Below are 27,104 nucleotides of genomic sequence, written 5' to 3'. Positions count from 1 at the left end.
TCACTATTTTATAATTATTTTATATATTTAATTTTTATTATTTTTTAAAAGATTAAGTCTAGAAACATGATTCATTATTTTTAATTATATTTAAGAATATATTATCTCATGAGAAATTATGGCGACATTTTAGTAATCTGTTATTAATAAAATAATTAATGTCATTTTGCATTTTGTTAAAAAAAATATGTATTAATGATAATAAACAATTACTTGATGTAATTATCCATGCTAGGAAAACATGGATTAGAATTTGGAATATTCATGGTTTCAAACACTTCAAACATCTTTCACACGAAATTGATTGGTAGCTCTCAAAATTTGTGTTATTTTCTTCTTTAATCAACACGTAATATCTCTTACAATGTTAATATATTATTATTAAACCAAGCAAGTGGCCATAATTTATTTGTTATGTTAGCTTCTGTGTTCATGAACTAGTTGAAAAAAAGAAGCCATACACATCACTTTCTTATCTAGTTTCCATTATTACTTGCGCAGAAATATATGAAACTAGCAATATTTTACTCTTTTTTAATCTTGCCACTCTTTTGACTGTATTAGAAACTAATTTCATTTTTCGTATTATAATTGTTACCGATCCAACAAATTTTTGCACACAATTAATCATAATTATACTAAAAAGGTTTAGGTATTGTGCATTTATACAAATTATTCTTGTTGGACGAGTAAAAGTCATTTGAAGTGAATGTCATACGAACAAACTAACTTCTTTTTATGAAAGATTGTCGAATTTAATGGTTAGAAGTCAAGTGATGCTTCAATTACAAGACTCTTTGACACTTAAGTCATTAAAAAGTTTTGAACAATTAAGTAAAGTATAGGTGAAAATTATAAAATCAAGAATACTCTCTCAGTTATCAAGTATTAAGACAATTTCATACAAAAAAGTTAGTTACTTTCCAATATTAACGAGAACAAGATGTGAAAACTGTATATGATTAAGTCTCATTGTTATGGATGAATATTCACCACTCCTTACATTTTGTACTAAGTTTTTATAAGGAAATGGTGAAATACTTTTCAAACAATTAAAGAAAGTTTAAGTAATAATATATATATATATATATATATATATATATATTTCAAGTGTAATATTTTTCAAATAATTAAAGCTTAGTGTAGGAGAGAAAAATAGAAGTTGCACAATTTCACCAAATCTCTTAGATAACAATGTAATTTATTCTAATTAAAATTATCATACAGCTCCACCAAAACAAAATAATATTGTCCTTAAGAGGACTTGGATTCCATGCTAGGTAGAGTAAAAATAGGTTAGCACTAGTTAAACTCAAGTGCCTTAATTCATAATTACCAAGTCAAGGGTTAATTATATACATAATCTATTTACATAAAAGATGCAAAGACCATTATTCAATAACTTTGACCAGAATGAATAGAATAAAAGATTACGTAGATATAAATCAGTGAAAAATGAGTTGTAGAATGTACATCATTTTGGCTTTTTTCTCTGAACTTTCTACTAGTTCATCATAGAACACCATTGTCAAACCTATAATGCAAGAGACCAAATTCAAGAGTGAAGTATTTTGAAAACCATGCAAATTATTTATGCCACACTTCTATTATAAGACCCTGATTGCACAGATGAATTACTTTTCTTTTCCTTTTTTGTTAAATGTACAACATAATATTGTCTGCAAATATAATACATTTGTTGGTTTATAACACATCAATGCATATAAACCATTTCAAGAACTTTGTTCTTCAAGAACCAAAGGCAGCTCCAACTTTTCACTGCCCCTCTGAATCATCAAGACCACTTTATCCCCTACATTATACTCATCCAATGCTTTCAACAACTCTGCTTTGCTCTTGACCTGCCAAGGATGCACCAAATTTCTTATCAAATTAATGCATGCCTGCTATACTTAAATTGCTGAAGTGAAACTCTAATTCTGATGAAAGTGTATATCTTAGTTTTGTCCACAAAATAAAGGTTGACAATATGAAATGAATATTTTGGCATTTTTTTTATAAAAGCTTTCATGTTAAGCATCACTATGTAACATGATATCTCAGTTAGGCTGACACCTCAAGTAACAACAATCATCTGCTATCACGTGAAAAAAAAATATGGAAGACTAGACCAAAACCCATATGTTAACAAAAACAATACATAGATAGACTATACCTATTCATAAAGATTTCTAATAGACTATACCTATTCATAAAGATTTCTAAGAATATTTTGGCTTTTAAAAGAGTATGATTTAAACAGTTAACAAAATCTTCAAAAGAGGACTCACAGGCTTATTGTCAACTGCAACAATGATATCTCCAAGGACTATATTTCCAGCAAATCCCCTTGTGGTGGGATTTAACCCAGCTTTGGCAGCAAGACTATTTGCAGGAACCTGAGGAACATAAGTTCAAGAGAGTCAAAGAATGATGTAAAGGTAAAGTTTAATTACAGCATAACAAGAGAATCTTGTGGATTTACCAGAAGAACAAGAGCTCCATTTCGAACATTAAGTTGGTTCGCAATTAAGTCCGGCGCAATATCCACATTTAAACCACCTCTAACAACCTTGAATGACAAATTATGAAACCAAATGTAAATATAGCCATAAATATATAAATCTTAAAAATTCTGCAGCTAAAATGTAAAAACAAATATTATATATAGAAATATGATTAAAAAACATAATGTAGAACTAACAACAGTTGTTTCCCTGTGTTTTCTTTCCAAACAAACAACTAAGCATTTCCTCTCTCTTTAAAATCTAGAAAAACAATGTGTTTTTCCGCATTAAAACATAAAAGGATCATCAACCATGAAACCTTGTCATATTAAAGATATCACAGCATGTGATGGCAGATGATTGTTATTACTTGAAGTGTCAGCCTAGCTAAGATATCAAGTTGCATAGTGATGTCTAACCGATATCACAACAAAGCTAAAGATTTGTCTAGATTCTTTCTGCATATTTTGGTTCCATGAAACACTTACTTTTCCAAACCGAATGAGCTGTGGAATAATTCGCAATACAGTTGAAGATGGGATCGCAAATCCTACACCAGCCGATGTTCCTGCAATAACAAGAAAAGAAAGGCAAAAACATGAAGCATGCAAAACTAATAAGAGCAACTAGAACTTGCAGCTTAAACAGTCATTTCGCCATGCAAAGTAAAGTGAATGGATCAACAATGGAATGAAGGAAAAAGTGGTAGAAATTTTTTGACAAGTGAACCCAAAAAGATTTTCTCAGCTATAAATTTCATACAATACTCAGTAACGTGGTCCAATTCCTTCTGATTGTGATGGTTAAATAACTTGCCTGTCTGAGTAAATATTGCAGTATTAATCCCAATTAAGCTTCCTTTCGAATCAAGAAGGGGACCTCCGCTGTAAGCATCATACGAAAAGTAAGAAATGCAGCATTTGATATAACAGCCAGTTAACACTCAATACCAATCATGAAAAAAACATTTTGACCAAGTGAACTGCACCAAACTGAAGGAAGAGGACTATTCTAGCTCATATACGGAAAGGATCCTAGTGTAACCTGTTCCCAGGATTTATTGCTGCATCAGTTTGAACACCACCACCAATTGTTACCCCAGTTTGACTAAAGATGTCTCGGTTAAGTCCACTTATAATCCCAGCTGTGAGGGTGTGATCAAAACCAAATGGATTTCCAATTGCCAAACATTGCTGCCCAACTTTTAGAGACGATGATTGTCCCACCTTGATAGGCCTTAAAATATCTTTAGGGGCATCTACCTGTATTTGTAGATTTGTTAATATATTGTCATGTGTATGATACATGCATGCACAATTTTATTAACAATCTAAATGAGAGATTAATAAAAAAATGTGATTTAGACAGCCATCAGTCTTGTGGCTCGATAGCTTCAATCTGAATACGAGGAGGTGGATTGCATATACAAACACGTCATGAGTACTATTTTAATTAACAAAGAAAGCAACTTTTAGCCACCATTATTTTAATGAACAAGTAACATGAATGAACTAAAGAAGAAGACAAACCTTTAGACTTTGAATGATGAATTAATCCTTTTGATGGAATAGATTATTATAAAAGTGAAACAGAAACTAACATACAGAAGACCTGACCTGTTACTAGGAACCACAACAACAACAAAAGGATATCCAACTTGGAAGCAAAATGTTATAAAGTGAAACAGAGATGTTAAGTATATTGCTTATGGAAATCACGCAATTGATTCACAGAAGAAATAAATGCAGAAAGTAAAAAGGAGATCATGCCTTCAAGACAGCAAGATCCTTTAAACGGTCAGCTCCAATGAGTATTCCTTCAAAATTCTTTTGTAACCTTAATAATAGAAAGTGTAGAAATCAGAATTACATATGTTGGTTAGTTTCAAACAGAAATTTGGCAATATATGCAAAGAAAAAAATTCTACATGAGCCTCACCCTTCTGATGCTAGAATATTAACTCGAGCAACCACCTCACCAGCCTTAGGGTTTCTTGAAAGGGCATTGCCAATTACTGAATAATACAAGAATGTAACAATCACACACAAGTCAGCACCTGGTCTGGAAAGCCTACTGAATACACTAAGGTTGAGAAAATATGCATACAAATTAACAAGTGCATAGTACAAAGCATTCCATCAGAGCACATCAAGTACATTAGGTAAGCAGCAAAATGGAGCTAAAAATTTCTAAGAAAGGAGCAAAGAGGAGATAAATCAAAAGATATTTTAAAGCACAAAACAAAATTCAACAAATACTGAATACACATTCCAAATCAAATACAGGAGAAAGGCCTACGAGAAACCTTATGCCCATTCCCTCGGAGAGCTCAACAAAATCTTACTGAAGAGAACCAAAGCTAAATGTGTGTTTTGTTTTAAAGATTGAAGCCAGACATAACATAGAAACTGTTTCCCCACTGATTCTCACCATGATAATTTGTCACAATGTGGCCCTCCTCATCCCACACTACTCCAGAACCATTTCCTTCAGGAATCTGGTAGTATAGATCCAAAAAAAAAACAAATTAAACTGTTTGATATTCTACTGTAGGACAATTAAAAACCCTATCATGCTTATTAGATAGACACAATATAATAATCAGAAAATAGAGTCCTTGATAAGACCTTCAAATGATTTAACATAAGATATTATAGATTAAGTACTGAGTTACCTCAACCACGCCAGTTATATTAAGCTGAGGACGTAATGTCACATCAAATATGTTAACAACAGAATATGTGTTTCTTTCAAATAGTTGGACAATTCGATCCTGCCAATTACAATGAAATGGAATTAACTATTGCTACAAGAGTATAAAAAATGTGCCATGCAGTCACTACAGACAAAAGAGGGGCTATAGTTGAAAGCTGACCTCTATGGGAAAGAGTGGCCCAGAAGAAAACACGGGAGGGGTTACTTCTTCAAGTGTTACTGATGGATCTCCCAATGCCAGGGCTGTACATTTACAATTTATGACATGAAGATAAACTTTGCTGGTAAATACTAAAAGAGACTTGCATCAAAGAATACAACAATATGTTTATAATGAACGAAAATAGAATTAGAACACGCTGCTAGAATTTGATTACTGAACTTCACCAGTTATGTATTTAAAATTGATAACATATTACAACTATGAACTCATAAAATTAAAGGTTAAGATTCAGAGTTCTTTCTCTCTGAATACAGAATATCTTCATCCCACCATTGGCAACTCACAGCTCCATGTCCATGTAACAAACTACTAGTCAAATACACCAAACCAAAGGTGATCCATCTCACCAGCATATATAAAAATAAAAATATTTTAGCAATACCCTGTTAATAGTTTAATTGTCATGCACTATGGGCGTAAAGATTTTTACATGGTCAGATAATTAGAATTGGGTAATATTATATCTTCCTATAAATCCTCTTAATATTTTTTTTTTAAAGTATTGAATGTAAAAAAAAAATGCATTTGACGTCCTGAAAATATAGAAAATATTCAATTATTTCTTTATCCAGAAAGTAGGAGAATTAGTAGGAAGAGAATATATGAAGATTTGGAACTATTCTTAGAAATCACCTTGGGTATGTTCTTCAAAGTAATCATTTCAAAAGTCTAAGAATTTTACCATGACATACATATATAGAAATAGTCATGAACTTACGAACATACAACAAATCAAACAAGTTGAACACAAAAGCAGAACCGTGCGGACCTGACAAGTACCTTGAAGAACAAAAACAGGAAAACATAGTTAAACTCGCCACTAACACACGCCGTGTTGGAGATAGAGCAACCTCCCTCAGCATTGCACCAAAATCCAATGTTTCATCTTGAACTTGCACAGTGCTGCTACATGTGTAATCAATCAAACATGCACACATCAATAAAAGTCACAACCCCACACAAAAACAAGCAACACCAACAACGAAAACGCACTCCTGGATGCACAAACGCTCAAACTTTGCAAATGCAACCACAAAAGACACACACCCAATTGCAGTTTCTTATTGAAATCTTAGGACTTGCCACTTTGAAGACCCATTTTCTGTTTTCACTGTTAATTACGAAGGAGAAAAAGAATTATGCACTCCTAATGTAAGCTTATATTGTCATTCAATCACAAATCGTCTTGCATGATAAATTTATTGACTTTTGCTGTAACTACCTTAAAACTCGTATCAGTTTTTAATAACACTTTTTTTTTGTATTTTTTTTCACTGTTTCGTATGCAAACTTTTGAAAACAGGAAGCAGAAAATGCTTTTCCAAACCAAACCAGCCCTTAGTTTGAAAATGAAAACGCACTCTCGCTTGCACAAAGACTCAAACTTTTGAAGGCCCACACCCAGTACATTTTTTTTACTGAAATCAGAGTTTGCAAAAGCAATGGGGATACACAGCGTAATGGGGCGAACCTGATTGGTGAAACGGCGTCGTTTGGGGAGTGTTTGGAGTCAGAGCAGACAGAGGACATTCCATCAAAGCAAATCTCACGGCGGCTGAGGACACAGCTTCTTCTTCTTCTGTGGGTTGGAACTCCCACTGACCACAAATTGCACGCTGATAGAACTTGCATTCTCTGATTTTGTGTGAAAATTGGAGTGAAAAAACACGCAAACTTGGAAGCTGAACTTTGGGAAGGGAAAGGAAGAGGGATAAGGGGTTAAGGGTGGCTCGATGATTACGGAGTTTGAGATATTAATGTTATGTTTTCTGAAACAATAGAATCTACGGTTCAATATTTAATCATTTGTTTCGATTAGGTACTAGATTTCACAGATGGGAAATGATTGGAAGGAAAAATGAGAAATGGTTCCAAGAAAAAATGTAAAGAAAATTGTGTATGAAAGCTTTATAAAAAAATGTACAGAAAATTAGGTTCTTTATATTAAATAAATAGAATAAAAAAAATAGAATAAAAAATTGTGAATGATGCAGGATAGGATTGAAATTATATTTATTTTAATGGATAAAAATATATGATTATAAATTTGCCATTGTGTATAAAAAAAAGTGAAAAATAAATAAGATTTAATAAGTTGTGAGTTTTAGTTATTTGTAATTAAAGATATTTTTCGTGTAAAAACGTATTTTTAAAAAAACATGAATTATTAACATTATTATATTATCGAAAGATAATAATAATTATGATTAAATAATTAATTTTATTTTGAAAATAAAAAATCAATTCTGTAATTAGGATTATGGTTAGGGTTACAAAGGGTATGAGTATGGTTGGAGTAGGTTTGTGGTTATGATTGGTGTTCGTTTTAGAATTAAGACTTAATTTAGGGTTTATAATTATCCATTTTAAACGTACACATAGTCGATTATTCGAGATACATAATTGATTATATTTTAAAAACTTACTCATAATTGATTATGGGAACATGATAATTGATTATCTTTAGAAAAATAATTCACAATCGATTATGGTAATATGATAATCGATTATTCTTGGAAAATAGTTTATAATCGATTATGGCAACATGTTAATCAACCTTTATTATGATAATCGATTATACCTGTAATTGTTCTCACAACATTGGTTTCCAACAATTCTTAATCAATTTTTATGCTTAGGATTATATTAAGAGAAAATCACACATGAGCACAATTATTTTTTTCTTTCTTTTTAAGTTATGTTTGTTTATAAGGATGGAAAGGTGATGAAGAAAGTTGTTTGTATCCAATGATTCAAGTTGAAATGCGAGTGTGGAGAAGTGAAAAAAATGTAATGTCACGTGAACTGTGTGTCTTTTATGTTCTTATCCTTCACTTCTTAACCAATTTACCGAGAGCACGTTGTAAATTTTGATAATATAATCAATTGATACAAATATTTATTTTCTGCATTATATAAGTAAAATTTTAATTTTGATGGGAAAAAAGTATAAAAAAATAGTTATAGAGTTTATACTAAAAAGGCATCCTTAATTTTGATTAAAAAATAATGGCATTTTTGGATTGAAAAACAATAGTAAAAAAGGTGAATTATCAAATTGAAATTATAATTTGAATTGAACAATAGTATTTAAAAAAGTGTGGAGTTTTTGCTCTGAAATTTTAAAATATAATGAATGAGTGGAATTAACTTAAATTAGGGACTAATTTTAGGCATAGGGAGTATTCTCGAATTAAAGATTTTATAATGCTAATTAATTAAAAAAAAGTTGTATTGAATTTTAAATCAATTATTATACAAACTAGTGTACAACTAGATCATTTGATAATGCATGTAACTTAAATTTATAAAATTATTGTTTGATTGAGAAAAAAAATTATTATTCAAAAACTCTATTATAGAATAAAAGAATAATTTATATACTGTCTTTATTTAGAGGGGCAAAAAGAATGTTTAGATGAAATAAAGTAAAAAAATACCATTCAATAAAGTTTACTTTATTTTTTGTTTTTTTTTAAATATAATAAAACAATACAATTTTATTACTTCATTTAATTTTATCTTACTCTGTGTACATATATAAAGATTTTTTAGATATTACATGATATAAAAACCCTAAACCCTCAACATAACACAAATCAAATTAAAAATGCACTCAAATTAAGAATGCTTAAGAGGGTAAAAACATGATTTAGTGATAATCAATTGAATCAATTTTCTATGTACATAGACAATTGAGAATCTATTAAAGAAACCAAATTATGTGCTATGAAAACATTTACTTTACTTAAAATTATGGAAAATAAATAAATAAAAGCCACTAGAAGCTTGTATTGAAGCCCTAGATTTTCTTGAACATCTAAATCCCTAACCAGAGCCTTCCCTAAAATTCCTCTCATTCTCTCAAAACACACTTCCACAACCTAATTATCCACAAATTCAATTCATCCAACCCTTTCTCTCTCCCTCTAATTCCCACCATTAAACAAAACCAAACACAACAAAACAAAAACCCTAATTTGAATGCCCCATTTCTGTGTCCTCTTTCATTCTCTCAGTTGAACCTATTCCAATGGCTAGAGGCTTCTTCCACTTGTGCACACGCAAGAGAACCCTCTCAAAGCTTCAAGCTCTTCTTTTCAACCACTCCCAATTCCACACTTTTCAGAACCCGGTTTCCCCAATTTCGACCCGTTTCTCAAACCCGGTCCTTCGGCCAAGATTCTCCCAAAGTTCGAGACTTCCCGGCGAAATATTCCGCCCCACGAGACCTTTTTCCGCCACCGGAGACGAGGGCGGCGGCGGCGAGACGCCGACGGTTGAGTTCGACGCAGATTGTGGTAAGAACATTGATTTTGAGCTTGGAAATGAAGCTAGTAGTAGTAGTGTTAATGGTTTTTCTGAATATGGTGGTGTTTCAAATGACGGTAGTAATGAATGCAATTTAGAGATTGTTGATTCTTTGGAAGAATGTAGGAGTATTGGTAGTGGTAGTGATAATGACAATGAGTTAGGGAAGAAGAGTGAGGAATTTGTTCACGTGGCATCACGTGACCCTGTCGAATTGTACGGCGAAATGTGCAGTGTGAAACGGGGTGCAACTCTGGATAGGTCAGAGGTTGAGGTGCTGGGAGAAGTTTGCCTTTGGTTTGCCAAATCAGGTTGGGCATCCAATCAAGCCCTTGCCATTTACATTGGTTTGTCATTTTTCCCCACTGCAGCACACAAGTTCCAGAGCTTTGTTACGAAGAAGTGCCCTGCTGATGTTGCCAAGTACTTGGTGTATCTTGGGCCGAGTGATGAGGCAGTGAGGTTTTTGTTTCCCATATTTGTGGAGTTTTGTTTGGAGAATTTTCCTGATGAGATAAAGAGGTTCAGGAGTATGGTTGAGTCGGCTGACCTCACGAAGCCACACACTTGGTTTCCATTTGCACGAGCGATGAAACGGAAGATTATTTATCATTGTGGGCCGACGAATAGTGGCAAGACGTATAATGCATTGCAGCGGTTTATGGAGGCGAAGAAAGGGATTTATTGTAGTCCACTTAGGTTGTTGGCTATGGAAGTTTTTGACAAGGTTAATGCAAAGGGGATTTATTGCAGCTTGTTGACCGGACAGGAAAAAAAGCGTGTACCGTTTTCAAATCATGTTGCATGTACAGTGGAAATGGCATCGACACAGGAACCGTATGATGTGGCCGTTATTGATGAGATTCAGATGATGGCAGATCCTTTTAGGGGGTATGCATGGACTAGGGCTCTGCTTGGGTTGAAGGCTGATGAGATACATTTGTGTGGTGATCCTAGTGTTTTGGATATTGTCAAGAAGATCTGTCAAGACACTGGGGATGTGTTGTATGAACAAAATTATGAGAGGTTCAAACCATTGGTGGTTGAAGCTAAGACGCTGCTGGGAAATTTTGAAAATATTCGATCTGGGGATTGTGTAGTTGCGTTCTCTAGAAGAGAGATATTTGAGGTTAAATTGGCAATTGAGAGGCAGACTAAACACCGTTGTTGTGTGATATATGGTGCTCTACCGCCTGAAACTCGTAGACAGCAGGCTAGTTTGTATAACGATCAAAGTAATGAATATGATGTTCTGGTGGCCAGTGATGCAGTGGGAATGGGCCTGAACCTTAACATTAGAAGGGTGATTTTTAATAGCCTTTCAAAGTACAATGGTGACAAAATGGTTCCTGTTCCAGCATCGCAGGTTAAGCAAATTGCAGGACGAGCTGGCCGGAGAGGATGCCTATATCCCGATGGACTTGCCACAACCTTGCATTTAGATGATTTGGACTACTTAATTGAGTGTTTGAAACAACCTTTTGATAATGTGAAAAAGGTAGGCCTGTTTCCATATTATGAACAGGTTGAATTGTTTGCTGGGCAACTTCCGGATTTGACATTCAGCCAGATATTAGGAAAATTTGGTGAAAGTTGCCGTTTGGATGGGTCATACTTCTTGTGTCAACATGGTCACATCAAGAAGATTGCTAATATGTTAGAGAAGGTCCAGGGTTTATCTCTAGAAGATCGTTTTAACTTCTGTTTTGCTCCTGTCAATGTTAGAGAACCAAAAGCTATGTACCATTTACTTAGATATGCAACATCACTTGGTCAGAAGATCCCCGTAAATATAGCTATGGGCATGCCAAAATGTTCTGCTCGAAATGATGCTGAACTCCTAGACCTTGAGACTAGGCATCAAGTATTATCTATGTACTTGTGGTTGTCGAACCAATTTGATGAGGAAACATTTCCTTATGTGAAGAAAGTAGAGGCAATGGCTTCAGAAGTTGCCCACTTACTGGGTGAATCTCTTGTCAAAGCTAACTGGAAACCTGAGCCAAGGAATAAAGGCAAACAAAAAACTGAAAAAAATGAAAGGCAACTAGAAACAGGGAGTGCAGTTCAATTACAAACTGCAAAAAAGGGAATGGATTATTCAAGGCCACAATCACTTGTAAAATTATACAGCAAGTAAGTGTCCCTGGATGTATCTGTCTACCTTCTTCATCCAAGTGTTTATTTAATTTCACTAAATGTTTGAATGCAAAGATCTCTTCTTTTGCTGCAAACTTCTTCTGTTTTTATCGTCTAAGCATATAAGGCTTCTTCTGTTTTTACCTCCTCACCGTTTTTTAGTTGTGTTCATAATTCATTGCTTTTTATATGCTCTATTGTTCCTTTTTTTTTCTGTCATCTACTTATCAATCCCATGATCAGTGTTACCTCATACAAGTTACTTTTTTGTTTTTCAGGGATCGTCATGGAAATTCCTTACAGCTTGATAATTAAAAGAAAGTAGCTATATTGTCATGACCCTAGAGGTAGTTCTTCTAATATTCTCTCTTCCGTTGGGAATGGATCTTTGGGTTTTATTTTCTCCGTGATAAGTGCCTTATAAGTTTAATGATATAGGAATTTCCTGAAATGAATATGAAAAGTTGCCCTTCTGATCAAAATAAGAATTGTATTTTTTTCTAGTGCAAAATAGTTACTCTGTTGTACTTATTTTGGCATTTTATAAAATTTTAAAATCATTTTTTTACCATTGAAGTTTGAAATTGTCACACTTGATCTCGATAACAATCCATTTCACCCGTATCAGAAAATCGAAGTGAGTGAACAGTGAGTATTGCTATGAGATGGAGTGCAAATAGAAGAGATTATAAGTAACACAGATTTACGGATTTTCAAGTTCACGAAATCATGAGGTGTGTGAAAATGGAGTCGACAAATTCTGATTTGTGAAGCTTAACTATGGACAAATGGGTCAATCATAAGTCTTGTTCAAGGGTGCAAAAAAAACATGATAACTTCACTAATTTCGTTATGCTGAGTTAGGATTTCATCGAGATTTTTATTGGTTTATCCTTTTTTGTGGAATACAAGTTTTAGCCAAATGCATTTTGGGTAATATAAAACTGACCCAGAAGAAATTGATTTGTGTTCATTAGAAGTGTGATTCCAATTATTTCTTTAACCCTAAACTCTAAAATAGTTGAAGTAACCGGTTGACTTAATTTATAGTAATAAACTTGTTCTTAAGTTATAATATAGTTTATCATAAATATATTTATCATTAGGACTTCTCATTTCTAATTATTTTCCAATACAATCTCTTTTAATTAAGAGTGTTTTTGATATAAAAAAAGATAATTGATGCAAGGGACATTAGAGACAGACAAATATATTTTGGTAAATGCTAAAACAGTAAGTTATGGAACATAGTTTATGGCCTGGGAAAAAATGAGCATGTCAAACAAAATCCTTTACAAAATTGGATTCAAATTACAAAATTGTTGTATACACAATCATCGCTGGGAAAGTTCTATAGAAGTTTCAAAATTTGCTAAAAGCTCCCATAAACTACCTTCATGTGAAACTACTACAGCTAGTATACAAATCCTAATTAAGAAGAAAATAAGGGTTAAAACTATCCCAGATGGAGCAATTTCGCATCTCAGGAAGCAAGCCGTAAGCAACATCACCGGCCATTTTCTCATGTGATTCTACAACTAACTTAAATAGGTTAGAAATCAAAGGGTTTCTAAGAAATGGATTGATGGCTCTTCCAAGAACAACTACATCAGATAGTAGCAGTTTGGTGTCATTATTGCTACATGCAAGGAAAATGCAGTTAGAAAGAGCATTGAAACCGAGTAAATTTGCATATAAGGGTAAAAATGCATCTTTATGGTTACCCACGCCTCCTATCCAATCATTCCCTTCATGTTTCCCAATATGGTCTTCAGCATATGACACTAGTTGATGGGAAAATCTAGCTCTCCATTCATGTAAATAGCTCCTGAATTCATCTTTGTCAGCCCAGGACTTCAAAATAGGTAGCTTTTCCATATTGGAGCAACAAATTTGACTGATCAACAGCTTCTCTTCATAATGATTGTCAATCTCCTTGTCGAAAACCCGTCTCACAAGATCTCCTTGGGGTGCTACACAGCTTTCAGCACGTAATACCCACTGACAAAGATAATCGAAATAATCAATCCAGTGGCCAAAAATGGAAGAGAGATGGTCAAAACAGAGTCTTATCACTCTATCTACTTGGATTGGAACCAATCCAGGAGTATGGTTGCTCCTAGTTTTTCCTGTAGTAAAACACTTCTGAACATCTGAGGAAAGCCTCAATCTAACAGAGTCATCTTCATCTTCCAAAAGCTTAATGCATGTGAACCATACATCTAGTACCTGATGAGCATACGAGTTCATAGCTTCATTTCTCACAAAAAAAGATGAAGTGCCCAAGGGAATCTGCTTATTCGAAACAAATGAACCAATGAGCCCAGCCTGCTCAAGCAAACCAGATGCTATCAAGGATTCAGCTGCTGCATAGCGCATACTTGCCGGTTCGGATGATGAACTACATTGTTTAATCATGTTACAGAAAAAAACAATGCAATCAAACAACCTAACTAGCATTTCCTCATGTATTTCACCACATACTGAAAACTCTATTGCGTCATTTGGTAGAATAGAACTTGCAAACAACATTGTAATTCTCTTGATGCATACTCCCAGACAGCGAACAAGGGACTGCTGGGTCTTCGCATGTCTTGCTTGCTTGTACAAGGAAACTAATTCATTCCAAAATTGCAATGCGGCGTCAAAGTCCATTTCACCAACATAACTTGTACCGGTGCACTTGTCTTGACTAGCCTTTTCAAACTGCAGCAAATTCCAAGCTACAATAATCTTCAGAATGTAATTTGTACATCTGTGGTGCTTCTCTGATGCCAAAATGTTCACCAAGGTTCCATGAAGGTTAGTTTTTGCCCAGAGGTGAACAGCCCTGATGTCATTACGGAATAGATCATGGACCTTACCACAAGGCTCAGATGCTTTCAGGAACTTCAGCAACCACTTCAGTGTTGCAAGTCGAACTTCATATGATGAGTCTGACAAGCAGCAAATCAACCTATCCAAAAGACCAAGAGATGTATTCTCCATTTCATCTTCAGGAAATGATTCTAAACTAGGAAGAACATGTCTTTGTCTCATATTGATTATCTCTTCCTCATCCATAGGTGCATGAAAAAAACATCCAAAATATGAAATGGCTGCTTGCTCACGAAGTTTGGCAATGGTTGGATCATAATATGACAGGCTATGTGATTCTAAATCCAAGCATTCTGTTGACAGCTCCAATAGCAGCTTGGAAATGGAACGGAAATGTTTCGAGATCTGGCATGTTCTTGCCATATTGAGCATTTGATCCAGAACTCTTAAGAATGTTTCATTAAGGATAGGGCATGGGCAATGAGTGGGCCTTGCAATCCATGACCGCAGTAGAAGAATTTGAATCAACTCACCAATGATATGATCTTTCTTTGAGTTATCAGCAAGATTCCGAAAATTTATATCCAGTAAAGCGCTCAACTGCAAGAGAATTCCATGAATGAAGTTGAAGGAAATAGGAAAACTATCTGATTTGATCAGTTTATCTACACAGGGCAACTCGGATATAATATTGTGAAGAACTGGAGGCAATTTCTCATTTGATACTATACTTGTTAGAGCTCTAGATGCAAGAACACGAACTCGTAAATTGCTTTGAGTTGAGCACCTTCTAATCCAAGGCATGAAAAGGAAAGGGTCTAGCTCATCTCCTGTCTCACCAGCAATTGATGAAGGCTTGAGCCTAGATAAGAGAATCAGAATTGGATACAAGCTTGGATGCAGATTATTTCCACGGATGGACTCTAAATCTCCAGAAGATGCACAACCCAGAAACTCTGTCGCAACTTCTAGTTCATTAAACAGAAATGAATGCAATGACGGATACCTAAGTCCAAAAAAAATTATAAAAGTCGTCAGTAACTGTTCACACTATCTCTGAATATACACACTCGTAACAGACAGTGCTATCCAGAATTCAGATCAATGCCTGATTTATCATCAAAATTATCAGGACCACAACGTATTTTAACATACATCTTTTGCCCAAATTCATTAATTCCATCCTAAAGTAAAAAAGAGATTTTACTTACAATACATGTTTGATCACGAGACTTTGAAGGAATAAAAAGTAAGTCCATTTCATCTAGTTGTCTACTTTTCATTCTTCCATCGGAGGATTCAATCTCAATACCTTCTTAATTGAATATACTTTCTATGCATGTATATAATATTAATAATCAAACTTTTGTACGAGCTTAACAAAATAAAAAAAAAGTTTACATAGATGAAAAAATAGTGTTATATTTTAACTATGGTAGCATAACTGTAGACCTAACATGTATTATCTATGATTTAAAATACCTATCATACGGATAATCTAACCAAGTATGTACCCTGAAATTGAACTCACTTAAATTACTGGATCTTAAAGCTTAATAGAGTTGCCTTGAGTTTGTCCCGTTATCAGAAATATGTATAATGAATAATAATAATCAATTAAATATAACTTTAAGCAGCATTTGGTGTCGAGGACAATGCAGGCTCATCTTTGTGTATTGTAAATGTAAAAAAACTTGGATAATAGATAAAACAGCCTTTAGTCATTTGCCAGAAATGGACATGTTTGCTGGAAACGGAGGTCTGCTTCTCTTGCACAGCTGTTTGGTCTCATGTTCATTCTTAACTTCACATGGCACTGAGTGGGTCTCGTAACAGAGACCCTATCTCTCAAAGACAGAAATACCAAAAAAAGGACCAGCATCTCATAAGACAAGTAACGGGGATTTTCCCTCTGTCAACAGAGGGGCCCCAATGGCTGTGAATTATGAGATAGCAGTCATGACTCCCACTACATAAAAAAATGCTTCACTAGAATGTGAATGGTGACCACAGGCCATACCACTACAGCACACGATTAAAAACTATAATTGCAAGGCATCTATCTACCTTAACATAATTCATGGGTATTGCAAGCAGCACCCATATTAGAAGACCGTGAAATCTTCCAGGATACTTGCATGAAGCAACAAACCAAATTTTGGCAAAAAAATTGCTGGATTAAAACATAAACGTGTTCTTCTCACATCACATGATTTTAATAGCAAAAAGTAAGTAGATCCAACAGTCATATCATACCTATGAAAAAATTCAAGCCCAGTTATTGCTCGTCGTGCTGATTCCCGCTTATGAACATTGAGGAATCCAACCATGCGACGAACCAGGGCAGTATAAGCCAGACAAGCACTGTTTCTAATCTCCCAGTACGGTGAAGAGAAAGAGCGGATGGACAAAATCAAAGCCTCGGCAGCGAAGCCAGATGTATCAGTAGCCAAGTTAGAGTCATTGAATGCAGCTCTTAGAACATTAAATGCATGTACTGTAGGAATGACACCTTCATCTCTGATCTTTGATGATGTCAGATTGACATTTCTTTCAGCTGCCCATGTAGAATTATTTCCATGTGCTGAATCCTTTGACTTGCATGGGTCACCATTCAAGCTATTGCTTTTAATCTCATTCAGCATGGACCCATTACCTACATCTATAAGCCACCTTAATGCCCGTGGGAGAAGCTTCTTCGGGGTGCCTTCTGGCTCTGAGAGGAACAGAGCAATAAATGCAGCAGGTATTCCAGCACTTCTTCTCAGCAAGTCATCCACTACTTGTCCTTTGGCCACAGTTCTTTGCATAAGTTGTTCCATCCAAGACTCTGTCATTCTATGAAGTCTGAAAAGGAAGATACACATCTAAGAAATGGCAAAAACATATCATTTGACCAAGTTCAAATGACAAAACCTTCCTTATTTAAATCAAACATATTTCTCTTTGTATTATGTATAAAAGAGAACATAAGAGCCAAGATCTTCATTTCATAAGCAAGTACGTTGTATGTGAGCATGTGACAAGATCGTAACTAAAATTTGACAACTCATTTATCACACATCATAGTTTTATCTGACAATGGCACAAACTGAAGAATAGCAGATCCAATGAAATCTCCTCTGTACAAGAGTTATACTCCAATCAAATGCGCCAGAGTATCACACAGATTGCACAATAGCACGAAAATATATAAAGCACCGAATTAAATCTGGAGTTAGAATTATATGGGTTTGAATTAAAGAATGAATGCTTTATTTGATTATTTTTCATTTGCTTGGAATTGTTACGACTAATTGGGAATTATAATTCTAATTTTAAAAAGAATACCAAAATAAAATTTCAAAATGTAGATGTTATTTTATGGAGAACTAAAATTATAACTGTCTAGATGGAGATTCAAGAATGCTTTATTTAATTATTTGTCAGTGGCTTACTATTGTCAATGGGAATTAGAATTTTAATCTTTGAAAGCCCAGTATACCAAACATGATATGTAGCATTGCAGGTCCACTTCCCAGATTCAATTCCAAGCTCAGTACCTTGCATTATTTAGGAATATATTACAAAGGAAAAAGACAAAAACTTTCATCAAGAGCGTCCCATAGCCTGTAGACTTCCATGAGATAAGGATTATATTTATGGATTCACTTCAGTGATGCATTATTTAGTTAATCATGGTCCTTTGCCAAATGCTTTCTAATTCTATCAAATAATATTTTATCCTCCCACTAATTGGACTTCTGCTATTTTCACTCCAATAAAAGTTATTTTCACTCCCGTGTTCTGAATCTAAATGCCATCTGTAGTGTGTTTTTTACACCTCACAGTTTCCAATATATGAACATGTCTTTACTTTGGGTATTTTTGTTATTCTTAAGCCTTTATGTGTAAATAAATTGTTTATCTTGTATCTACAATCTTCAGTAAAACAGTCATCCTGCCATCAGTTATTACCTTATTATAGCATTTTTGGGATCAGCTATTGATAATTCTATCAAGGATAGATAACTATAATGCCAGCATAAATAGGGGTTAGTTTTCTGTATTTTGTAATTGACTAATTGTATCTCATAATTTCCACAGTATACATATGTAGTCTTGGTATTGAGTATTCCTTTTCTTCTCTCTTATCCTTGTGTATTAAATTTATTTGTTAATATGCATTATCCACCATTCATTTCATAGAAACAAAAACAGAGAAACAAAATCCATACCTTGAGTCATTAGAACAAAGTAGTCGATTGCAAAGAGCTGTGAATCCAGCCCTCGTCTTATCAATCGCACCATTATGCTTCATCTTTAAGAGAACTTCTAAAAAGTGATTCCCTATTGTTTTAAGTTGTTCCATGTCAAGCACAGAATCAGACGAAAAGTCAACAGAATGCCCTTCTAACTCAGATAAATCTGAAGAAGCATTCCTTGGCAATGGCACCTTTCTTATAATAGTCCCCAGAAGAAGGCTCACCTTAGGAAGAAAACATGGTGAAACATTAGGAACTAGAAAAAAATATGTAGACTTAATAATACCATTACATATGCTGAACCACTTAGACTCCATTTACCACTGAAATAACTAATACGCTATAATATATTTTATTGGTATAATTTCTACAGTTATAAGTTATAGGCGCGCAAATTTACAGTGAAGAAATAATGAATCATAAATTGAAATCTTTAGTCTTTCTACCCTTTTGAAGAGAAAATATCCTACTATATTCCAATGCTTTAACAGTTCTTAGACACTGTGCAGGTAAAGTACCTCTTTCATAGCCAGCCAGCAACCAACCATGACTATCTGTTCTGATGATCGGTCATCATCATGGGAAGGTTTTGAATTATTATTCTCACATTCAGATGAAGGCATATGCTCATCATATGGTATCTCCATCAAAAGATTATCCTCATCAAGCATCTCATCCATGTCTTCAGGCAAATGCCAAGCATCTGCAGAAACCACCCATAGTGCCAATGAAGTTATCCTAACTACAAGATCTAGAAGTCTTTCCAACAAATATCTCAGCTCCAAGATGCTAGACGATAAGCCATCAGAATTCCAATCCAGTTCCTCAAAAGTATAACGCAAAGCAAGTAATACACCATGGACAAAGCTGTTCTTGCATGCTTTAGAAAGATCTTGTTCCCCATCTCTTACAGCAGCATCCAGCCAATCAATCATTGATTTCAAATATATTATTACAGGATTTCTGGATTTATTGGACTTGCTAACTTCATTTGCCAATTCAGACTTTGAGCTTAAATGGACAACATTTAATGAATCTTCAATCAACCAACCTAGCTCCAGCACGTACTTCTTAAATATAAGTCGGAGGGATAGAGCTCCAGCATCACTTTCCCTTACACGTGGACTGCAAACTAATTGCACTGACGAAGCAATTAGCTTCTTCAGCGTGTCTTCATTAGAAATTCCAGGTAGTGGACTAGGAAAATGGAGTAATATGTGAAATGAATTCTCTCTCAACCTGTCCCAACTATCAACAATTGACCCAACTAACAATAGAGTTGAATCAGATGAAGTCATCCCCTTGTTGTAAGGATAAAGGTCACTTACTGACAAAGAACTATTAAACTCCTCACTAATTGATGACTTAATAGACCAGACATTTATCATAATCAATACGAGATCCATCGCCATTATTTTCCTCTTGTAAGGTGCAGAAGGATAGCACGAGAAAAATAAGAAGCCACTCAACCACCTCATAAAGTGAAAAAGATCATCGGCTCTTTTGATTGTTGATTCCTTATCATTTCCTTTAGAAGGATAAACTTCATTACCTTTAGTATGGTCAAGAGGGTTCCAGTTTCCTTGCTTGAATTGTCTCTCCAGGGCTGTTCGAACCCTAGAGAAGAACTTACGAAACAAGCTGCTCCACTTCATCTGAAAAGCCGAGAAGCAACACCTCATATTCAGAGGCACAGCTTCTTTCATTAGTGTGAGTTCTAGATGAGAAGGCAAACTAGCTGTCTTAGGGTTTAAGAAAAGAGACTCAGCAGCATCTACACGCAGGGACTCGTCCACATGAGTCAATGCATTTACTAGCCACTGAAAATGGATCCTAACATTTATTCCCTTAATGCAAACAATAGCATGGCTTTCAATTCCCAGCCCAGGCTCTTTTTCATTCGCTGAAGGATCTTCTGCCCAGTCAATGTCTCCTTCAACCAATGCAAGTGACCGAGATACCTTCAGTAATGAAACTAGAATTGCAATTCTCTGTTCAAGATTCACTTCCATGTCCATGGAAACAACCTCTGTATATTGTAGTCTGTTCTCATCCCCACTCGGCCCAACCGAGATGAAACTAAGCATGGGAAATATACTGTCCACATCCACTTCCAGTAAAACTGGCAAGGCATAAGTATTTAAATTGGTGCGAAGTTTCGATAATCCAGAACCTAGCCCATAAAGAACGGGGGGAATACAATGCCCTCTATAGAGAGCGTATCCACCTTCAATCCCATCACTCTCCCAGAACTCGTCACGCAAACACTCAAGGAAGCACTTCAGAAACGATGTGACAGCACAGCAGACATCATCATCAACATATGCCTGAGTTGTCTCAAACAACAGATCTGGAGTCATTTCCAACATTTTCCTCGCTCCCAATCTCTTCGTCAGCAATGCCAAGGGAATATACCTCCCCTTACACCGCGACCCCATCGAAAGAAGATCCGTTCCAATCTTCACCAAAAACTCCTTTATTCTCCCCCCACCCTTACAGAGTGAAGACTGAATGTCGAGAAAAAGGTCAAAAATGAGATGCACCTGCTTCACTGTTTGACTCAGAGGATCCTCCAAGTTATTCCAAATAATCCTAAGTACCCGCACCCCCATTTCCTCTGGAATTGGCTCATACTCCCCGGAAAAATCAGTTAAACCCGCCAACAACGACGCCTTAATCTGCTGCAAACAAATCTGCATCACCGTAAGCGCATGAAAATTGAAGTGACTATCAACAGGATTCTCACAGAACCTACACAGCTCAGGCAAGACCCCATCATACAACACAGTCTTAATACCACCCACACCACTAAAATGAGCATTAAGCAAGTCCCTAGAAACCGCAGTGAGAACCCCTCTTATCAAACAAAGCCTACTCAACGCAGAAAGGCCACAAATCCCTAAATACAAATCCCCCTTACAAGGAATCCTCCCAATCACATCCCTGACGTCGCCAATGTCACCATCACCACCACTCAAATCCAAACCCTGCAAGCTATTATTAAACACCCCTCGAATCAACACCGAACCAAGCTCTTCCTTACTCACACAAACTTGAAAAGCAGCACACAGAGCCACACCAGCCGCCACGAGACAGTCCCTCGAAAACGCAGTTGAACTCAAAACACTCAACACAACACTCACAATCCCTTCCATGACAACACCACCCTCACTTTCGCGAAACTTAGAAGGAAACTTCTGCAGCAAGTAATACAAACAAGACAGAGCCTCCTGGCACTGTTCCATGACAACAGGCGAAGGCCTCTCCGTCTCCGAAACAACGCCGCTTAGACTATTCACGGCGTCGGAGGCCACAAGGACAGCGCAATCTTCCACTACTGCGGCGAGGTAGTCGAGCTTGGGCATGCCGAGGACGGAGAGCGCGGCGCGGGAGACGGCGAAGCGCGGGAAGGCGTGGTTGTTGTGGAGGAGAGTGTTGAAAGAGGTGGCGAGGATGGAGCGGAACGGCGTGGGTTTGCCAAGGGGGGAAAGGAGGGTTTTGTGGAGGGGTTGGGAGTTTTCGAGGAAGATGAGGTGGAGGTAGAGTTCGCAGGCAAGGTCAAGAGAGGATTGAGGTTCGGAGGGAGGATGGGATTGGAGGAGGTGGAGGAAGGTGGAGGCGAGGTTTTTGGCATGGGAGAGTTGGGAGAGGGTGGAAGAGAGGGAGGTGAAGTGGAGGAGGGAGGAGTGGAAGGGGGAGACAAGAGGGTTGGAGAGGAGAAGGGAAATGGAGGAGAGGAACGACGGAGGGAAAACCACGGCGGTGTAGGTGTAGCGGTGGCGGTGCTGCAAGGCGCGCCACTTCGCCGACGACATGTTCGATGAAATGCCTCACACAAACACACAGACAGTGTTAGCTTATAGTGTTGGAAGAGAATTGAAGGAAGGGAAACGATGGTGTTCGACGAAATGCTTCACACGGACAGTGAATGTGTGAGTGCTCGTTTTCGGTGTTTAGAGAGGAAGTAAGTGCCGCTATGATGTTCGATGAAATGCCTCACTCAAACGGAGAGGAAGGAGGAGGAGGCGCCGCACTAGGGTACGGTTTTTTAACTATATTTTTAAGTCTTATGCTGTCACCATCAAGTGATAATATTGGTCTTACATGTTTCATCAATTGGTTCCTAATTGCTTTATTCTTTCTCTTATTTACAAAATCAGTTTATTTCTTTTATTCTGATTTTAGTTTATGTTTAATATTTCAATGAAATTAACTAATGTGGTATATTATTAATGACATGATCCTAAGTATACTACACTAGTTACCTAAGATCATTATTTTTATAATGATCACATTATCCTAACTAACGTGGAAAATTAATAACTTGTTACAATATTTTTTATCAAAACAATTTTTTCATAAATTATTCTTTTTATTTTATATGATACTTTTATTATTTAAATTTTTTAAAGTATTTATTATCAGTATTAAATTTTTATTAATTATATGCTATAAATACAAATAATAATTATCATTGTAGCACTTCAAATTATGATAATTTTAAATGTTTTATAATCAAATTATTCTTGTTTTAAAGTTATAACTTTAAATAACTTTGTAATTTTTTTAAGAGAAAATAAAATAAAATAAATGTTATAAATAATAACTAATTACCAACATTGATTAATACAAGTGATTTTTGGTTTTTTTAATAACATCACTTTTCATGTGCAATAAATCATCTTTGGATGGAGAATATTTATGTTGTGTTCAACATTTATGATAATGTTATTCCATGAAGGATAATTTGTAGCAATATTAGCTTTGTAAAAAAAATCATTAATTTGTGACTTTTTCTAAGTAAAGACAATAATCACCACTAATCATAAACACTAAATCTATAATAACCATGTGTATTATAGTGACTAAATTTTTTCAATTTGAAAATAAAATGTTGAATGAAGGGTTGATTTTGAAATTTTCTTTTAGTCGATTTTGGGGTTTCGTTGTTATTTTTTTGGAAAGATGAATTTTGTGGTTCACTTTTTTCTTCTTGTATTGATTGTATACGAGGTTTATTTTTTTTTATTAAAGAAATAAATATAATTGAATATAGAAATTTATGTATATTTTAAAAGTGGTAGGCTTTAATTGATTTAATAAAATATAAAAATAAAATAAAATAATACCAATTATCTCTGCATAGATTTTTTAAATTGTATTAATGGATTAAATTTATTATATAATCGATTGTTCAAAAGGAAATAATTGACGAATACAACTTTGATAAATAATTAAATTGATAGACAAGTCATTCAGCTAAAATTTAATTGATTATTTTAATTTGTTAATTTATTTTATTTAATTACTTAACGTGCTACATAACATTTAATTAATTATAACATGAATTAAGAGTAAAAGAAGATTCTCAACCTTCAATATCAATGATAAACCTGAAGAGTTTAAGTGTTCTCGAACGGGGTTGTGGTTCAGAGAATTATTGAGACTGTTCCTATCCTTCATTGTTCGGTCGGTCGGATAACACTTCACTTCTTTTCCAAGCAAGCTCATTCTTTCCTTCTACTCGTTCCACCTCTTGTTTTTCTCGTAGCCCAGACTCGGATGGTACCTGCAGAAGACACTCTGACGCTCAAGTCAATTTAGTATTCGGTACTCGGTAGTCAGAGCACTGTATGATGACATACATGGTTCTTGGAATATGTGTTATTTATATTATTTTAGTGGGTCTTTTTTATAGGACCAGATTAGAGGGTTTGGGTCATGTTTAGGAATATATTACCTAGCTCTTAACAATTGATTAGCTCGATTAACTCTACTTGAGCGTAATTGGGTTTGTGTCTCGGTCAGCCCATGGATGGGGACCGATGCATGATATTGGTCGACCCATTGATGGGGAGACGTACGGTCAGTCGTACAGGTCTCACTGGTACACTTGCCTCCCAAGCTCGAGGATGGTTAATTCGAAGAGTCTATCTAAAACTGATGTGACAGTCGGGCTTCCTGAGACCTGATGTGATGGTTGGGTTTCCCAAGGTCTGATGTACGCGTTACCTGACATGCATTGATGAGGGGTTTTTTGACACCATTTGATGAGGGTCGTTAGATCTTGGGAGATCTAACGGTTGAGAATGATGCGACGCTTCACCCGAGACCCCCAAGGACTATAAATAGTGGTCCCAAAAATGTCAAGGCTACTACTTTGATTTCTTGCTTCGACCCTCGAGTGTTTTTCGTCTTACCAAGCCGCTTTCCTCGTCTTACAAAATGTTAGTCATATCTTCTTTGTCTCGTCCTACGTCTTCTTCATCTTCGTCTTCTTCATCTTCTTCGTTCAACTCTTCCACGACCGAGGCCTTGTTGGTCGGGACAATCCAGGTATTGCCCCCAATGGAAAACGTAGTCAAGGGGACAACCCGGAGGGTGCTGGGCTCCCTTGAATAGTCATTCCCTCTCATTCGATTAAGTTGTATAAGGAGATTGGACCAGTGAGTGAGTATTCAACCTTATCGTTACATGTGCCACCATAAAGATGAGATTGAGAGACAGGTGAATGAGATGTTGCAACAAGGTATCAACAAACATAGCTTAGTGCTTTCTCCGATTCGATCATCTTGGTTAAGAAGAAAGATGCTTCTTGGAATTTGAGTGTGGATAACATAGAATTAAATAATGTGAGTGTACCAAATAAGATTCCCATTGTTGAGGTGTTGTGGTATAATACTACTTTTCATGGATCTACAAGAACCACTCCTTTTAAGACAGTTTATGGGCGAAAACCCTCTTTGCTGATATGATTTTCGTATGGAGAGAAAAGGGTGGAGGTTGTAGAACATGAATTGGTGGATAGAGATGAGACTTTGAGACAATTGAAGCATCATTTGTTGCTAGCTCAACACTAGATGAGAAAATATGCTAACAAAAAAGTCTCTTACATTTGAAGTTGAAGAGTAAGTGTTCATCAAATTAAGGCCTCATCAATAGTAAATAGTAGCTTGGAGAATTAATCAGAAGTTGGTCGCATGATTCTTTAGGTCATTCCCTATAATTGGATATGTTGGGGTTGTGTCTTACAAGCTACAATTACCAAACACAACACAAGTTCATCTCGTGTTTCATATTTTCCAATTAAAAAAAGTTGTGAGAGATAGCTTTGGTTTGCACAAAATTTCTGAAAAATTCTCCCGAAGTGGTTTTTTCCTGAAATTCCGCGTAGGAATCTCAACTGAATTTGGGACAAAACGCGACAGATTTCAGGTAAAACGGGTGAGTATTCACCCAGGAAAAAAATGAAACAGTTTCACAAACAAACGAACCTTCCTTTCAGCCCGGGCAGTGATGATTAAAAAATTTATTGCGAATCTTATGGGACGAGTCTGGAGCTCAAATCTCAGCCAAAACTCAATAGACATAATGAAGAATGTCTGGTAAAAATTTCAGACCAAAATACCCAAGGAGTAAGGCGCAGTAAGTCCCAGACCGAGAGTGAACAAAACCGGTTTTCCGAAAACAAAACGTCCTGGTTTTTCTTCCCCGTATCTTCTTTCTGTGATTTGTTTATGGACGTGCCTCCTTACCTGGGTGCAAACAACATATGAAAGTACTTGTCTGAAATTTTTTCAGTGCAATACGGACCCGGAAAAAAATTGCAGAAAGTAGGGCAAAATTTCACAAGTTTTGCTAGAGCATAGCCTTGGTTTGCACAAAATTTCTGAAAAATTCTCCCGAAATGGTTTTTTCCTGAAATTCAGCGTGAGAATCTCCACTGAATTTGAAACAAAACGCAACAGATGTCAGGTCAAACATATGAGTGTTCACCCAGGAAAAAAATCAAACAGTTTCACACACAAACGAACCTTCCTTTCAACCTTGGCAATGATGAATAAAAAAATTATTGTGAATCTTGTGGGATGAGTCTGGGGCTCAATTCTCAGCCAAAAGTCAATAGACACAATGACGAATGTCTGGTTAAAATTTCAGACCAAAATAACCAAGGAGTTATTCGCAGTAAGTCCCAGACCGCGAGTGAACAAAGCCGGTTTTCCGAAAACAAAAAGTTCTGGCTTTTCTTCCCCGTATCTTCTTTCTGTGATTTGTTTATGGACGTGCCTCCTTACCTGGGTGCAAAAAACATAAGAAAGTACTTGTGTGAATTTTTCAGCGCAATACGGAACCGGAAAAAAATTGCAG

At 35.7% G+C, this 27,104-nt stretch overlaps 3 protein-coding genes across 3 annotated transcripts; 1 reads left to right on the top strand and 2 right to left on the bottom strand.

Moving 5' to 3' along the window:
* Nucleotides 1-1,579: 1,579 nt before the first annotated feature.
* Nucleotides 1,580-7,357, bottom strand: DEG8 (Trypsin family protein with PDZ domain-containing protein). Its single transcript, XM_068645673.2, has 13 exons — nt 6,917-7,357; nt 6,215-6,348; nt 5,383-5,465; nt 5,182-5,280; nt 4,938-5,004; nt 4,446-4,521; nt 4,277-4,343; nt 3,552-3,769; nt 3,324-3,391; nt 2,996-3,075; nt 2,486-2,572; nt 2,292-2,399; nt 1,580-1,862 (listed from the first exon to the last, which is right to left on the bottom strand). The coding sequence occupies exons 1-13, from the start codon at nt 7,075-7,077 to the stop codon at nt 1,734-1,736; spliced, it is 1,377 nt and encodes a 458-aa protein (XP_068501774.2). The 5' UTR covers nt 7,078-7,357; the 3' UTR covers nt 1,580-1,733.
* A 1,881-nt stretch (nt 7,358-9,238) lies between these two features.
* On the top strand, nt 9,239-12,466 carry LOC137836893 (ATP-dependent RNA helicase). Its single transcript, XM_068645672.2, has 2 exons — nt 9,239-11,892; nt 12,174-12,466. The coding sequence occupies exons 1-2, from the start codon at nt 9,479-9,481 to the stop codon at nt 12,208-12,210; spliced, it is 2,451 nt and encodes an 816-aa protein (XP_068501773.2). The 5' UTR covers nt 9,239-9,478; the 3' UTR covers nt 12,211-12,466.
* Nucleotides 12,467-13,146: 680 nt separating this feature from the next.
* On the bottom strand, nt 13,147-23,073 carry LOC137836892 (thyroid adenoma-associated-like protein). The gene is made up of 4 exons (XM_068645671.2): nt 19,475-23,073; nt 18,930-19,180; nt 16,969-17,559; nt 13,147-15,718 (listed from the first exon to the last, which is right to left on the bottom strand). The coding sequence occupies exons 1-4, from the start codon at nt 22,769-22,771 to the stop codon at nt 13,324-13,326; spliced, it is 6,534 nt and encodes a 2,177-aa protein (XP_068501772.2). The 5' UTR covers nt 22,772-23,073; the 3' UTR covers nt 13,147-13,323.
* Between the last annotated feature and the right edge of the window lie 4,031 nt (nt 23,074-27,104).

This window comes from Phaseolus vulgaris, chromosome 4 (genome assembly GCF_051622355.1).
Source record: "Phaseolus vulgaris cultivar YP4 chromosome 4, ASM5162235v1, whole genome shotgun sequence".
Taxonomy (NCBI): Eukaryota; Viridiplantae; Streptophyta; class Magnoliopsida; order Fabales; family Fabaceae; genus Phaseolus; species Phaseolus vulgaris.
This window is presented reverse-complemented; position numbering and strand designations above follow the sequence as displayed.

What these genes read in the sequence shown, in the direction of transcription:
- LOC137836892 (XM_068645671.2), bottom strand. Translation starts at nt 22,771, where the DNA reads ATGTCGTCGGCGAAGTGGCGCGCCTTGCAGCACCGCCACCGCTACACC. An exon ending in GCTGGCTGGCTATGAAAGAG is followed by an intron (nt 19,181 to 19,474) that starts GTACTTTACCTG and finishes TTTCTTCCTAAG; the next exon opens with GTGAGCCTTCTTCTGGGGAC. An exon ending in CTTTGTTCTAATGACTCAAG is followed by an intron (nt 17,560 to 18,929) that starts GTATGGATTTTG and finishes CTTCCTTTTCAG; the next exon opens with ACTTCATAGAATGACAGAGT.
- LOC137836893 (XM_068645672.2), top strand. Translation starts at nt 9,479, where the DNA reads ATGGCTAGAGGCTTCTTCCACTTGTGCACACGCAAGAGAACCCTCTCA. An exon ending in CTTGTAAAATTATACAGCAA is followed by an intron (nt 11,893 to 12,173) that starts GTAAGTGTCCCT and finishes TTTGTTTTTCAG; the next exon opens with GGATCGTCATGGAAATTCCT.
- DEG8 (XM_068645673.2), bottom strand. Translation starts at nt 7,077, where the DNA reads ATGCAAGTTCTATCAGCGTGCAATTTGTGGTCAGTGGGAGTTCCAACC. An exon ending in TTCTTCAAGGTACTTGTCAG is followed by an intron (nt 5,466 to 6,214) that starts GTCCGCACGGTT and finishes GTAAATGTACAG; the next exon opens with CCCTGGCATTGGGAGATCCA. An exon ending in GCAATAAATCCTGGGAACAG is followed by an intron (nt 3,392 to 3,551) that starts GTTACACTAGGA and finishes TGATGCTTACAG; the next exon opens with CGGAGGTCCCCTTCTTGATT.